This window comes from Platalea leucorodia (assembly GCF_965183815.1).
Source record: "Platalea leucorodia genome assembly, chromosome: 8".
In the NCBI taxonomy this organism is placed as follows: domain Eukaryota; kingdom Metazoa; phylum Chordata; class Aves; order Pelecaniformes; family Threskiornithidae; genus Platalea; species Platalea leucorodia.
In genome coordinates, this window is record NC_138830.1 from 55852194 (window position 1) to 55865992 (window position 13799).

The 13799-nt window shown below is 66.5% G+C and overlaps 1 protein-coding gene across 6 annotated transcripts in view; it reads right to left on the bottom strand.

Annotated features, from left to right (window-relative positions):
* The window catches only part of CBFA2T3 (CBFA2/RUNX1 partner transcriptional co-repressor 3), a 28756-nt gene extending 15208 nt beyond the window's left edge, over positions 1-13548 (bottom strand). For 2 of the 6 annotated variants that reach the window (XM_082320145.1, XM_082320143.1), the window contains exon 1: positions 2013-2439. In XM_082320145.1, the coding sequence (XP_082176271.1) occupies positions 2013-2088 (76 nt within the window). In that variant the 5' untranslated portion in view covers positions 2089-2439. Of the gene's footprint in view, positions 1-2012; positions 2442-3884; positions 4010-13140 lie in introns of those variants that run through there. The other 4 variants (XM_082320148.1, XM_082320146.1, XM_082320147.1 and 1 more) reach the window with 4 other exon arrangements.
* Between the last annotated feature and the right edge of the window lie 251 nt (positions 13549-13799).

A 13799-nucleotide genomic window follows, 5' to 3' on the forward strand; every position in this document is an offset into this window, starting at 1 on the left:
AGCATCTGCTGCAAACGCTGCCGGTAGCGTTGCACCCCGGTGCCGCCGTCCAACCCGTCCCACCAGCAGCTCCGGGGCGGTGGGAGGAGGTGGGCAAGCACACGCCCTTACTGCTCCCCAGCTGCCTTACACTCCTGGAAATTAAATATACTGGCTAAACACTGCGAGTAAACAGAGTGCTCCTTGAGGGCAGGGAGAGGTTCAGGCTAAAACACCCCAATTTGACATGTTTGCCACGTGCACAGGGACGCTCGTGCCCAGCGGTGGCCTTGATGGCTGGAGGGGGGACAAGTGGCACAAGCAGCCAGGGGACTCGGGGCATTTTGGAGGCAGGGAGCGGCTGGGGAGGGGAAAACATCCCCCTCCGCACGCCAGCGCCGGCGGGGAGCTCCGTGCAAGGTCCCTGCAGCGTGGGAACGCCGAGGCGCTGCCGGCTCCCCGGGGACCCCGGGCTGGATCCTGCCCTGCAGACGCCAGGACGGTAACGGCTCCGAGGGGGAGCCGAATCCAGCCACGCATCCCCACAGCCTCTGGGCTGCTGTGTTACTGACTCTTTGTCTGTTTTTTAACCGCAGGCTCCATTTCAAGGCGATTTTGCCCGTGTGAGATTGAATCAAACAACACAGGAAAAAATATTAATGAGAATTTTGCAAAATAAACAGGAAATCCCTTGGATGCTTTCTGGAAACATTGGTCAGCATCTTCCGAAGGAAAGCTGCTTGTCAAGGTGGAGCTGCCCCTGGGGAGCCCGAGCGCGCTGGGAGGGACGGCAGAAAACAAGCTTCAGGAAATCTAAAAATAAACCCTGAACCGGGCAGTGGCACTAACGCCAGCGGCGCCCGGGCAGGGGGGGTCTCCTCTGTGCCACCAGCCTGGTCTCGCCCCGCACCAGCCATCACGAAGCTCGCAAGGACTGGCCCCAGCTTGGGGACCCCTCCTTGTCCCCAGCCTGGTGGGGCAGCTTAATCCAGCTCCCGCCTGTGGTCCAGCTTGGAAAGCACAAGCCAGGGCTGCAGCATCCGACCCGCGTCCCCTCGACCCCAGCAGCAGCGTTTAAGCCCAGCTTTGCACCGAGCTCAGCTCCCTCCCAGGGCCCAGGCAGCCCCGTTTGCAGGATCTGCCCAAAACCTTGTGCACACTGTGCTGGTCTGGCCAGGGGCAGAAGCGGTGCCGGTGCCGGGGGCTGGTGTGTCCCCCCCGTGGGGGCTCAGCTCCCTGCCCCACGGCCAGCACTCACACGTGCCTCATCAGTAGCCCTGTGCCCCTGGCCAGCTCGCCAGCAACCAACTGACCCCCATTAAGAGATGTAATAACAGACATTTACGGGGTGCCTCGCCTCCCTGGGGGTCCCGCGGCACCCCGCGGCACCCCGCAGCACCCCACATCCCTTCCCTGGGCGGCCACGGGCGGGGAGCCGCACCGCCTCTAGACCACGCCGGGGATTTAAGCCGGCTGCCGGCAGCGAGCAGAGCCGAGACCCCATTTCCACGGCAAAGCCGGATACCACGCAGCCACACCGCCTGGATCCTGCCCGGGGTTTTCCACGCCTGCAAACGACCACGGCTGAGAAGCAGAAATCCGGGGAAGGGACGTGGGGGACGTTGGCGGAGACCCAGCAGCCCCGGGTCCCCCGCGGGACCTGCCGGAGCCCCCTCCCCGGCACGCTGGTTGCGGGCAGCCCATCCGCGGTGCCGAGCGTGCCGCAGCGACGGGCAGAGGCTGGGGAGCTGCTCGACCCTCCCAACCTGAAGCAGGGCTGAGCACCGAAGTATTTTTCCACCCTGCACCCTGAAAGTTCCCGATGTAAGAGGCAAATCCTGCACCCACACGAGGCCTCGCTGCTACCCTGCCCGAACCCGGCACCCAGCCCGTGCCAGCACCCAGCGCCCCGGGAGAACAGCCTCTCCCCCCTACGCATCTTGCCTTTTCCTCCCTACAAGCCAACATTTGCAGTCACACATTTTTCAAATAAAACACGCCCGACATCTGGCCATCCCCGGGTAAAACCTTACCTGCCGGCGCGGACACGGGCTGGGCCTGCTGGGAGGCAGCAGGCAGGGAAAAACCTCTTTCCACAGCCAAGTTCATCTCCGCTTGCCTTCCCAACCACAGCGAAAACAACGCTCAAAAACTTCTCCCTGCGTGGAAACGCGCCGCGCGAGGACCTGCCTTATCCACCTCCGGAGACCCGAGCGCCCGCCCCGGCCGGCAGCTCGGCCCCGCGGGGCTCCTCACCCGAGGACCGCGGGCGCCGGGGCTGTCAGCATCCTCCCCGGCGGCTGCTCCGTGTTCGCCGTGGGGTTTTGGGACGGTTCCCCCACATCTCGGTGCCCCGTACCATAGCAGAGCTCACCCCGCCGCGGTGCCGAGCAGACGGGTGTTTGCAGAGTGTCTTCAAGTCGCTCGAGAAAGGAGCGGAGAATTAATATTCCTTTTAATTAAAGGCAGAAAAATCTCTTTGTTCCTGAACAGAGAGAAAACAACAGAGGGAAGAGCTCAAAAGCTCTTTCTAAGCTAAAGACGAGACCATCGCTTAGATTCAAAGACACTGTCAACGTGCACGTGACCTCAAATTAAAAAAACAAAATGAAACCCAGCAGCGGCAGCAGCTCTTCTCTGAAAGCGAAGGAAAGTTGCAAAGTTTTTCTTGGCTAAGGGGGGGGGGGGGGGCGGAAAATCCAACAAAAAGGTGCTCTTCACCAGAGAAACGCTCTGCAGTATCCGAAGGCACCATCCAGCGGCGAGGGCTGCGTGGGGGAGTGATGGGGAGAGCTGGCCGTGCCCCGGCCCGGAGGAGCCACGGAGGAGCGCGGTGCCAGCCTCGCTCCACGGCTACGCCGACGGCATCCCCTTGGCAAAGCCAGGCCGGAGCGGGCGGCCGGCAAACGCCACTTAATGCAATTCTGATGGGAAAGCAGGAGCGGGACGGCGATTAATGGCTGCGAGGATCAGAAGCAGGGCAGCGCTGAGGCAGAGAGCTGGGGGCTCCCCGAGCCAGCCTTCATCCCCAAATCCGTGTCCAACACAACCGTCCCCCGGCACGCGCCAGGACGCGGCGCGCGGCGCCGGCACGGACCCGCGTCCTCGCGTGTAAATACAGAATTCTGCTGCTGTAGCTGGGACTTCCCAAACCAGCCCCGGGTTTCCTCCCACAAACTCTCCCGAGTGGATCAGCTCCTCCTGGCCACGAAACGTGGCTCCATCTCTAAATCGGCGGCGGCCGGAGCGGGATGCGGAGCCGGCGGGTTGGCGCTCCGAGGAGGAGGGATGCAGGGATGAAAACGACTTCTCCCACCGGGCAGAAGTCGGGAACCGCGAGCGGGGAGGTGGGGGGGAGCACAAACTCGCGTGGGTTCCCGGGGATGCTGGATCGCCCCACGCTGTCCCGGCTCTCGGGAAGCAGCTGCCGGTACCGGGAGGGGAGGGCGGGCGAAGCCCCGGCCCCGCCGCGGCAGGGGAGGGCGTCCGCATCCCTGCCTCCGCTGGGGGAACGGCTCCGAGCGCTGCCCGCTGCACGGACGGCGGCTCCGGTACCCGCCCGCCCCGGTTGTGCCTCCGCTCGCCCTGCGAGTCCCGGCGGCGACCGGTCGGAGAGAGCGCGGCGGCGGGGACGGCGCTGGCTGGGGCACCGGCAGCATCCCCGGTACCGCGAGCATCCCCGGCACCGGCAGCATCCCCGGCACCGGCAGCATCCCCGACCGCTGCGCACCGGGAGCATCCCCCGGGCACCGGGAGCCTCCCGGTCTCCCGCGCACCGGGAGCATCCCCCGGGCACCGGGAGCACCCTCCGAGCACCGGGAGCATCCCCAGCCCTTCTTCCCCGGGAGCCTCCCCGGGCACCGGGAGCCTCCCCGTCCCCGTCCCCGGCCGCGGACGGCACTTACCGTCCTGAGGTGTGGCGGAGGCGTGAGGTAAGTCCCAAGGCAGGGGCCGGGAGGAGCGGGCAGAGCCGGCAGCGGCCCCCGGCGGCGGCGGCGGCCCCGGCCCGGTTAAGGCCGGCGCGGGCGGAGCGCGGCCCCGCGGCGGCGGCTGCCCCCGGCACCTGCCCGCCGCCGCTCGCCGCGCCCGGTGCCGCCGGGGGCCGCCAGCCCGGGGATCGGGGCGCTTCCCCCCCCCCCCCGGTGGGGGGGGCACCGGAGAAGCGGAGGAAGGCGGGGGCGGAGAAGCCGGTAAAAATCCGCGGGGCCGGTTCAACCCCTACGCGCTGCCCGCCGGCCCATCCTCCGGCGCCGCGTCGCGGCCATGGGGCACCCGCGGCCGCGCTCCGTGCCGGGCCGGGCCGCCCGCAGCGCCCGCTGCCGCCGCCGCCGCCGCCGCCGCTGCCGCCGCGCCGCCCGCCCGCCCCGGAGTGAGCGCCGCCCGCCCGCGCCGCTGCCTTAGACCGGGCCCCGCCGCCGCCGGCAGGGGGCGCCCCGCCGCCGCCGCCACCGGAGCGGGGCCCCGGGGTGCGCGGCCGGGAGGAACGGGGGCACGGGGCTGCACGGAAACATGGGGCTGCACGGCACCGGGGGGCTGCACCGGGACACGGGGCTGTACGACACCGGGGGGCTGCACGGAAAGATGGGGCTGCACGGCACTGGGGTGCTGCACGGAAACACGGGGCTGCACGGCACCGGGGGGCTGCACCGGGACATGGGGCTGCACGGCAGCGGGGGGCTGCACGGCACCGGGGGGCTGCATGGGGACATGGGGCTGCACGGCAGCGGGGGACCTGCGCGGCACCAGGAGGCTGCACAGGGACATGGGGCTGCACGGCAGCGGGGGGCTGCATGGGGACATGGGGCTGCATGGGGACATGGGGCTGCACGGCAACGGAGGGCTGCACGGGGACATGGGGCTGCACAGCAGCGGGGGGCTGCACAGGGACATGGGGCTGCACGGCAGCTGGGGGCTGCACGGCACTGGGGCGGCTGCATGGGGACATGGGGCTGCACAGCACCGGCAGGCTGCACGGCACAGTGCGGAGCTGCACGGGATTCCAGGGGTGCACGGGGGCCGGGGGGCCATGCAGGGAGTGCACAAGGCTTGAGGGCCGCAGGGGACTGGGGCTTGCAAAAGCTTCAGGGTTCACAAGGGGTTAGGGGTGCTGAAGGCTGAGGGTTGCAAAGCCGGGGGATGCTGCATGGGTGGCGGGTGCCTATGTTCTGAAGGGCTGCAAGGGGCTGGGCGTTGTCTGCGTGGGGTCGGGGGGCTGCAAGGGGCTGGGGCAGGGCTTGTCTGGGGCCGTGGGAACAGTCAAGGGGCTGGAGCTGGGACTTGCAAGGGCTGGAGCGGGGTGGGGGTGTCTGCAAGGGGCTGCGGGGAGCTGGAGTTGTGGTTGCTCTGCTTCCCTCTCCGGAGGCCCGAGGGCCAGGGTTGCAATAGGAGTGGCCGCACGCAAAGCCACAAGCCCCATGGGCACAGCCCTCAACGGTCCATGTGCCCATCCCAGCCTCGCCTTGGGGTGCCCCCCACCCCGCTTGGCCTCCGCAGGGTTTCCTAGGGCGGCTGCGTGGCGCCGGCACCGCGGGAACGCCAACGGGGCCCTTCCTCTCCAGCGGTGCACGGCAGCGGTGCGTGCATTTGCGGCGCTGCCTGCCCACGCCGGGCCCCTGGCGTGCCCTTCCTGCGCACCCCGTCCCAGCTCGGGGGGGCATTAAAAATTTCCCTCCCCTCCGAAGTCCTACTACGATGTTTTTGCTTGCTTGTGCGCCGGGTAACGCAAACCCTGCTAATTTCCCTGCGAGCCGAAGCCCTGCCTCTTTGCGTAATTATTCTGCTTGGCAGCTGCCTTCCCTCTGCGAGTTGCTGTGCGGAGCCTCTGCCGCCCGTATGGTTGTTGTATTACTCATCCTCGCCCGCTTCCCAGGGCTCGGGTGCTGGGGATCGCGGCAGCCCTGCCAGGCGGTGGGTCACTGCTGCACAGCCGTTGCACAACCGCTGCCGGGGTGTTGGGTGGCACTGCCGCTGCAGAACCGCTGCACAGCTGCTGTACAGGCAGGGCATGGCCCTGGCGTGACCGATGCACCGCCGCTGCGGGGTCACTGCATCGGCGCGGCACGGCCGTTGCACTGCCACGACACAACTGCTGCACGGCCACTGCGTGGCCATTGCACAGCCACTAAATGGCCACTGCGTGGTCACTGCACAGCCAAGCTCCCCCCCCACGTCACCCCATTGACGGGGTCGCAACGGGACGGTGCTGCAGGACCCAGCCCCAGCCCCCTCCACCCTCTTGGCCATCCCGACCTCCAGCTCTGGTTTTGCACCCCTCGTTCCCAGCGGGAAGCCCACGGAGCTGGGGGGCCTCGCCCCGCTGTTGCACTGCCTGTGCTGGGGGAGCATGAGGGTCTCAACAGCTTTTGCATCTACACCAGTCGGCACGGTGTGCGCACACCGCGCAGCATCTGGGTAGCACCGCACGCCCTGCGTGCGCTGCCTGCCTGCCCTGCCTGCACTTCCCAGCCTGAAGCACTGCGGTTTTGCCCATTCCTGCCCTTCCCTGTGCTGCCCTCATTCCCTTACGGGACCTTTCTCGAGGAGCCTCTCGCGGGTGAGCGTCATGGCCCCGCTGGCACATCCCCGCCGGCGAGGGCCCAGGAGCGGCGGAGGAGAATCCGCCCCCGCGCACAGCTGCGCGCCCGCCCCGCTGCCCCCCCGGCTTTGCATAGGCAGCACCGGCTGGCACATGCAAATGCCAGCGGTGTGCGTGCATTTGGACACACGGTGCACGGCGCAGTCCCCCGCTGGCGCACACATCGAGGCATCGCAGGCCGCCAACCGTCACCGAGGCAGCCCAAGAACGCTCCCAAGGCAGAGCCCCAGTTTTCTGGGGTGCCAGCACGGGGCTCCTTTGGGCTCTGGCCACTCACCGGGAGAGCAGGGACCTGAGCGGGGTGACCCCGCTCCCAGCCGAACAGGCTGTCACACATCCACCCCCATGCAGTGCAAACCATCGAATACATGGCAAAACCTGCCACTCAGTGCCCGACCGGGGCTGTGCCACGAGCCCAGCAGTGGCCGAGCCGTGCCCGCGGACCTGCCCGTGGGCACCTCGCAGGGACCTGCCGGGAAAAGCTGCAACCTCTCCGGCTCCTGGTTAATTTGGGGTGCAGATGAAGGATGCTATTGTGTACCTGGCACCGGCCAAGGTGGCCGAGCTGAGGCTAAGCCAGGTGGCTGTGAGGCCACAGGGTCTTTGCAGCGAAGGCGGCCGGAGCCAGGCACGGCCACCCTGCCAGGGCCACCATGCAGGCAGGAGCTGCCCGTCCACCGGCGGGACAGGCAGGCAGGCAGCGGCTCTGCAGCACGCGTGGGACGGCGTGGGCAGGAGGGAGCCACGCCACGTCCCCCCCCGGCAGCGTTTGGGTGGCGGGGTCTGCTTCGTTTCCATTCCGCGCACGCAGCCTGTAATTTTGGTCTATTGAAGTCATAATTCACTACTGTGAAAATAAACATTTGTGTTAGCTCGCTTTATTCAGCGGGCCTCGCCTGAATGTTGATAATTCCCTGCCAGCATGCTTGCACGTGGCCTCGGCCGCCGGGACAAAGCCCAGGCGCCCTTGGCTGTGCCGTGGCCGTGGCCGTGCTGATGCCCGCAGCCGCCTCCTTGCACGCTTGGGGTAGGATCCCACCATCCTTCGCACGCCGTCCCCGGGCATCCCTGGATCCCGACAGAGAGGAGATGGGGAGAGAAGTGCGGCTTAGCGCTAAGCCGGGGGTAAGGAGGGAGCTGCCACAAGATAAAGGTAATATAAAGGTAAGATTTTGAGTAAAGCAGATTGAGTCCAGCTCTGGACCCTTCCCTGCCCACGCCTGTCCCCGGTTTCATTCGCTTGCGCTGTTTTGTGGGTGCTCGCACCTGCAGCGGGGATGGCCCAGCACCCGCCCTGCGCCATGGCCGAGCTGGGGCAGGCGGGAGGACACCCGGGCCACCCTCCGGCTGTCCCCAGCCCTGTCCCCAGCCCTGTCCCCAGCCCTGTCCCCAGCCGCCAGCCGGGCAGGGCTGGCCCCAGGGCTCCCCGGGTTTATCCCTGCTGGGTGCAGGGCTCTGGTGCTTCCCCTCCACATTTGCATCTTCCCAGCCTTTATCTTTCTCCCATTCTCTGTATTGCTGCAATTACAGACACTTTAAAACACAATGATCTGGCTGTTAGCGTGATGGATGACAGAACCTTTCTGTCTGGTTTAAATCATTGCCGAGAGTCAGCGAACTTCCCCGGGTTAACCCCTTCGTGCCCCCCAGCCCCGCTCCCTGCCCAGCCCCGGGCTGGTGGCTGCTTGGTTGATGCTGCCATAAGCCCCATGGCCACACATCCGCCACACGCGTGGGTCCCACGGATGGGGATGGATGGTGGGTCTGGCATCCCCTGGGGTCAGTGCTGGTGGGGAAACATCCCCCATCCCATCCCTCAGCTCCCCAGGTGCACGGGGTGGATGCGGCGCAGCGGGGCAGATGATGGGACCAGCCCCACTTCGGCAAAGCCGGTGGCCTCGCTCCGCCGCGGTGGGAAAGGAACAGCCGGGCCGGGAGATAAGCGCCTGCCAGGGCCCGATAGGTTGCCTGGATCCCTCCCAGCCAAAGGTCTGGCAATCCGTCCCCCAGCAAATCTGGAGCTGGGGAAGGATGGGGCCCCGCCGGGTTCCCACCCGGCAGAGAGGGTGGAAACTCCTGTAATGACTCGGTGTCGGTCACGCCGGCGCGTGATTGATGGCGCAGCGTGCAACAGCCCGGCGCGGGGATTAACTGCACATGTTATGGCAATTTGCGCTCCCTTTGTTTTGAGGAGCCAGCATCTTCCACCGCCGTGCGTCCTGCCCTGCGCCCGCCGCCGCCTGTCCTCCCCACTCCCGCCCGTGCCACCCCCACGGGTGTCTCAGTCCCACGGGAGGGTGTCAGCGCCGTCACCCATCACTTCTGCTCGCAGGTGCTGGTTGACCCGCGGGGAGGAGGGATGTCCTCCATCCCTGCTGGGTGTGCGTGGGGAGAGGCTGCAGCGGGGCGGCTCGGGGCGCTGCCAGGGATGTGACCCAGGCAAAGGGGCTCCCCAAGGCACGGCCCGAGGGCGAGGGGGGCCGCCGGGGCCTGGCACGGTGCGCGCCAGCAGATAAGGTGCTCGCTGAGGGTGGATGAGGGCAACCGGCACCAACCCTCGCAGGAAATGGTCGCCACCACGCACCATCCGGGCCCCGTATCTGCCCGTGCACATGACCCCCCGCCCGCTATCGGGGCTGCGCACGCGGGCCGGGGGCAACGCGGTGGGTGCCGCCAGCTCACGCTGCCTCCAGAACAGCCCCAGCCCCATCTCCCACGTGCGCCTTTCCAGCCACCACGGTGTTGGGGTCCCTTTTCACACCTCATGGGTGCCCAACCATCAGTCCTGACCCACCGCCTCTCTCCCTGTAGCTCTCCCTGCATCCCGCCGGCACCGCTTCTCCCTGGCTCTCCTGAGCTCCCGCAACCTGGGCTCTGGCTCAGCCCCTCGCTTCCCAGCGTGCCTGTAAGAGCTGATTGCTATTCAGGCTGCGTCCCCCCTTCGCAAGCCTCAGGCTTTTTAAAAAAGCCCACGGTGTTGGTTTATCACACCTTCCCCCTCGCCGCGCTGGTGAATCATCCCCTCGCCGGCACGCCGCGCAGCCGGGAGCCGCGCAGCCCTGCCCCGCCGTGGGCAGCACCCGTGGGCGCCCGCAGCCCCTCCACTGTGCCGTGCTGGGGGTCCTGCTGCGGCCCGGCTCTCGCGGGAGGCTTGTCTGGAGGCGAAGGCACTGAGCCGTGCCGGCACTCAGCCCCTGGGGTGCCGCAGGAAACCTGTGTCACCCCCCAGCGAGTCTGTCTGTCCGCCTGGGTTTCTCGATCTCTATCCGCTCCCTCCCAGGGAGCAGAGCATCCCTGGGTGCCTCTCTGTGGTCCTCGCGAGATGTGGCTGTGCCAGCGGTGCCTGCCCGGCGCAGCGCTGAGCAGAGCTGGGGGATGGCACGGGGCTGGGTCCTCGCAAGCAGCCACAGCAATGCCAATGTCCCCATTTTGCACAGGGACCCATTTGCTCAGAGCATCCCTACGGGGACACCGTGCTCAGGGCAGGGAAGGGTGACCGCAGATGGTCCCATTGCCCTGGCTGCGTGCACGGACGTGGTGGTCTGAATCTCAGCACCGAAATCCATCCCGGAGCGAGCACCGGGAGCTGGGCTGCAGCCCCCAGCGCTCTTCCCTTGGCATTTTGCTTGCAGCAGGAGCCCTGGCTGGCGCTGTCTTTCCCTGCGCGTTAGTTCATCGGGGAATGCGCGGGGGAGATAAGGGGCTGGTGGGGAGCCAGCGGCCAGGGAAGACGGCTCGCCCGCCCGCCGGCTATCGCCTGCCGCAGCTGCATCCGCCGCGGTGACATCTGCTCGGCAGGAAGCGCCGCTCGCCAACCTTTCTGCAGAAAGGGGGTTCGTTTCTGCCTGGCTTCCCTCTGCACCCACTCACGGGGGTCCCTGGCCTCCGGGCCACCGAGCCGCCCCAGCCCCTTGCTTCCTCGGCCGAGGGCTGGAAGGAGCAGCCCCTCTGGCCGTCGCTGCCGGGAAGCAGACCCAGGGGCTTTGTGGCTTTCATACAACTTCCACCAACATTAAAAGAAAAAAAAAATCCTGTTTTCCTGGTTGACAGATTCGTTCCTGCTTCATGGCATTCAAAGGGAAACCAGCCCCTGCTGCTTATCATCCCGGCTCACCCTGTGCTGCAGGGTCTGAAAAATCACCGGCTTGGCTTAAAAACTGGGAGACTTTGGGATAGGGCACCATTCCTCTGGGTGCTTTATGGTTTTGAGGCTGCTGGGGGCCAAGTTTTCAGCTTTTCTTTGCCACAGGGAGTCTGGAAAGTGTTTTAATTTCGAAGTGGAGACTGCCACGTGCCGCCCTGCCTCTGGGAGATGGTGCTTTGGGGTGCACGGAGAGACTGCTGGCACCCCCGTGGGAGCAGCGCCGGCGGCAGCGCTGTCGGCAAGTCCTGCCAGCCTCATCCTTGGCCAGCAGGAATTCGCTGGGAGATGCTGAGCAAAATCTCCCGAGCTGCGCCGGCAAGCACAGCATGCTGGGAGGGCCATGCACCCCGCTGCAGTGCAGAGGGTCCCTCCGGCCCCTCCGGTCCCTCACCTGAGGAGCTCCCCTCTCCATGGCACTGCTCCTTTTCCAGGGCTGGGTGGGGGGAACGGCAGTGCTGAGCCTCCAGGAGAGCCATGTCCTCGGGGCCTGGCCCCTAACCCTGCCCACGGCGTGCGAGACGTCCATGCAATGCCCAGGCCCAGGGAGATGAGAGCATCTCTCAGCCCCACCATGGCACCACGGCCGCCCTCCCTGCCCCTTGCCCGGCGCGCAGCCCCAGTGGGGTTAACAGCGGGTTCCCACTCCCCTTCTCCCCCCCAAACCAGGAGTACCCAGCTGCTTGCCAGCCCTCCCCATCCCACAAGCTGCAACTGCCTGCACAGGGCTTTTTAACGATGGGAATTTAATTAGCTTGCATTGCACTTCCAACACCTCACATCCCTGCAAAAATCAATCGGAGCTAGCGGGAGGTGGTGCAGCGCAGCCTGCCTTTGCTCCGGCACACGGCTCGGCCCGCGCTTGGGCTGCTTTCAGAACTCCCCTGGGGCCAAAATGCCCCGGCACCGGGCTCTGGCGGTGCAGAGGTCAGTACTGATCTGTGCCATGCCATGGGGAGCCGCAACCTCGTGGCGAGAAGGTCTGGGATTCGTTAAGAGGTCCAGATGCGCCGTGGCAGCGGGGGACGTTGCGGCTGTCTCTGGCCACCTGCATCGTTTCCAAGTTCCCAGGCTAAAAGCAGGGCTTGTTATCAAGAGCAAAAAATGTGCCACCTCTGTTGTATTTCATTTCCCTTTCTCCACCTCTTCCCTGCCCGCTGCGCATCGGAGATAACAGCTCTCCGCGCCGAAGGCAGAGCGCGGGGCAGGCAACGGCCTCACCAGCCCTATCACTGCCTCACTGGCCGCAAGGAAATCAGGAAGTTTGCAGAGATATTCGGCCAACAAAATAAACATTTCTCCTGCCAAGAGCCTAACCGGCAGCTCAGCAAGCCCACAGCAATCTGCACGGCTCCCCTCGCTGCAGCCTTCTGGTCAATGGTGCCCGCTGAGCCGCCGCGGCAGCGCTGCGCCCGCCCGGCCCCTGGCGCCTTATCGGTGGGTGCCCGTCGCCCGGGATGCACCGAATGTTGCCGTGGGTGGTAGGTCTGGGGGCAAGGACCCCAGCACAGCTCCCACCCACAGGGAACCGGCACGGAGCGATGGGTGCAGCACCCAGGCTGCACCCCAAACCCTGCCCTCGAGCCCGTCCTGGCCACGTCCCCGACCCGCAGGGTGGGTGCCAGGACCGGGCAGTGGGGCAGGGGGCTGTGGCTGGAGCGTGGTGCCAGCAGGGAGACGGCGTGCAAGAGGAAGCGAGGCAAAGGGCCAGTATTGTTCGCTCAGGGCAGACAAATGCCGGTGACTCAGCCGGCAGCCACTTTCCTGCCCGCGCTGGGCACAGGCAGAGCAGGAGCACCCCCAGGGCTGCCGCAGCCCCTCGGCCAAGCCGGGCTGTGGGGTGCCCCTTGTCCTATGTGCGGCTGTGCCGGTGTCGGGGGGATGCTCCAGCACGGGGCCGCGGGATGCCCTGGCCATGGAGCCACGCTGCAAGTGAACAGAAGCACCTGGAGAGCCTGCGGGGTTGGATCCTGACCCCGGTGGCACAAACCCGCTGCACGCAGGATCAGGCTGCTGCCAGGGAGCGAGTGTGGGAACACGCTCCCGAGCTGCATGCAAGCCGCTGACCCAAGAATGAAGGAAAACACCCAGTAAACAGATTTAAACCCTGTAAATAAAACCTTATCGTAGCTGATTACTCATTATGGAAAGGTTAATTGCAGAGCGGGCTCCAAATGGGTCCTTGTGCCGGTGAGCCCACCGTGCCCTCTGGTGCTGCGGGCTCTGCCATGCCCTGGCTCCCCGCTCCCGCCAGCCGGTCCCCATGGGGATGCACCCATGGGCACTGGCCGTGAGCCACCCTCGAGGAGGATCTGCCCTCCCGAGGCTGCATTTGACATCGGGGTGAGTCACCTGCACCACGGCATGGCACACGGCGTGGCCACAGCCACCCACCGCCTTCCTCCCACCACTGCCTTGGCCTTACCTTGGCCGGTCCTGCCTGCTGCCCTGGCCCAAGAGCGGTGGCCGTCTGGCTTGGGGGGTCCCCCGGGCACCCCAGGGGATCGGTGTCAGCACCCCGCTGCCGCGAGCCTCACATGGACTGGTGCAGCCAGCCTGCTCCCACGTGTTGGTGCAGGAGCCGCGCCGGGAAGGGAGATGCTGAGCACCGGCAGGGCACTGTGGGGTGCAGGGTACCCTGCCCGCTCGGTGCCTGCCCTGCCGCAAGGGCCGTTCATGTGACGGCCGGGGCCGGGGTGGCAGCAGAGCCGCGTCCCATGGCAAGGGGGAAGGTGAACAGCTGCCGGGCAGTGATAATGCGGCGGGTGGGGGGAGGCCGGGCAGCTGCGCCCGTGTCCTTCCCCAACAGGAACCATCTGCGACCAAGCCCAGCTCTGCCTTCCCTATCAGCCATTCCGGTCTGACTTTCCAACAACTTCCCCTTCGCGCCGGCTTCACTTCCTCACTGCGAGGGGCCGGCGCGGTGCAGCTCGGCACAGGCAGCGCCGTGCACCTCGGCACGGCAGGACCAGCACGGTGCAGCATGGCATGGCACGGCCGTCATAGTGCACCTCAGCACGGCAGGACCAGCACGGTGCAGCATGGCACGGCTGTCATGTTGCACCTCAACACGGTGGGACCAGC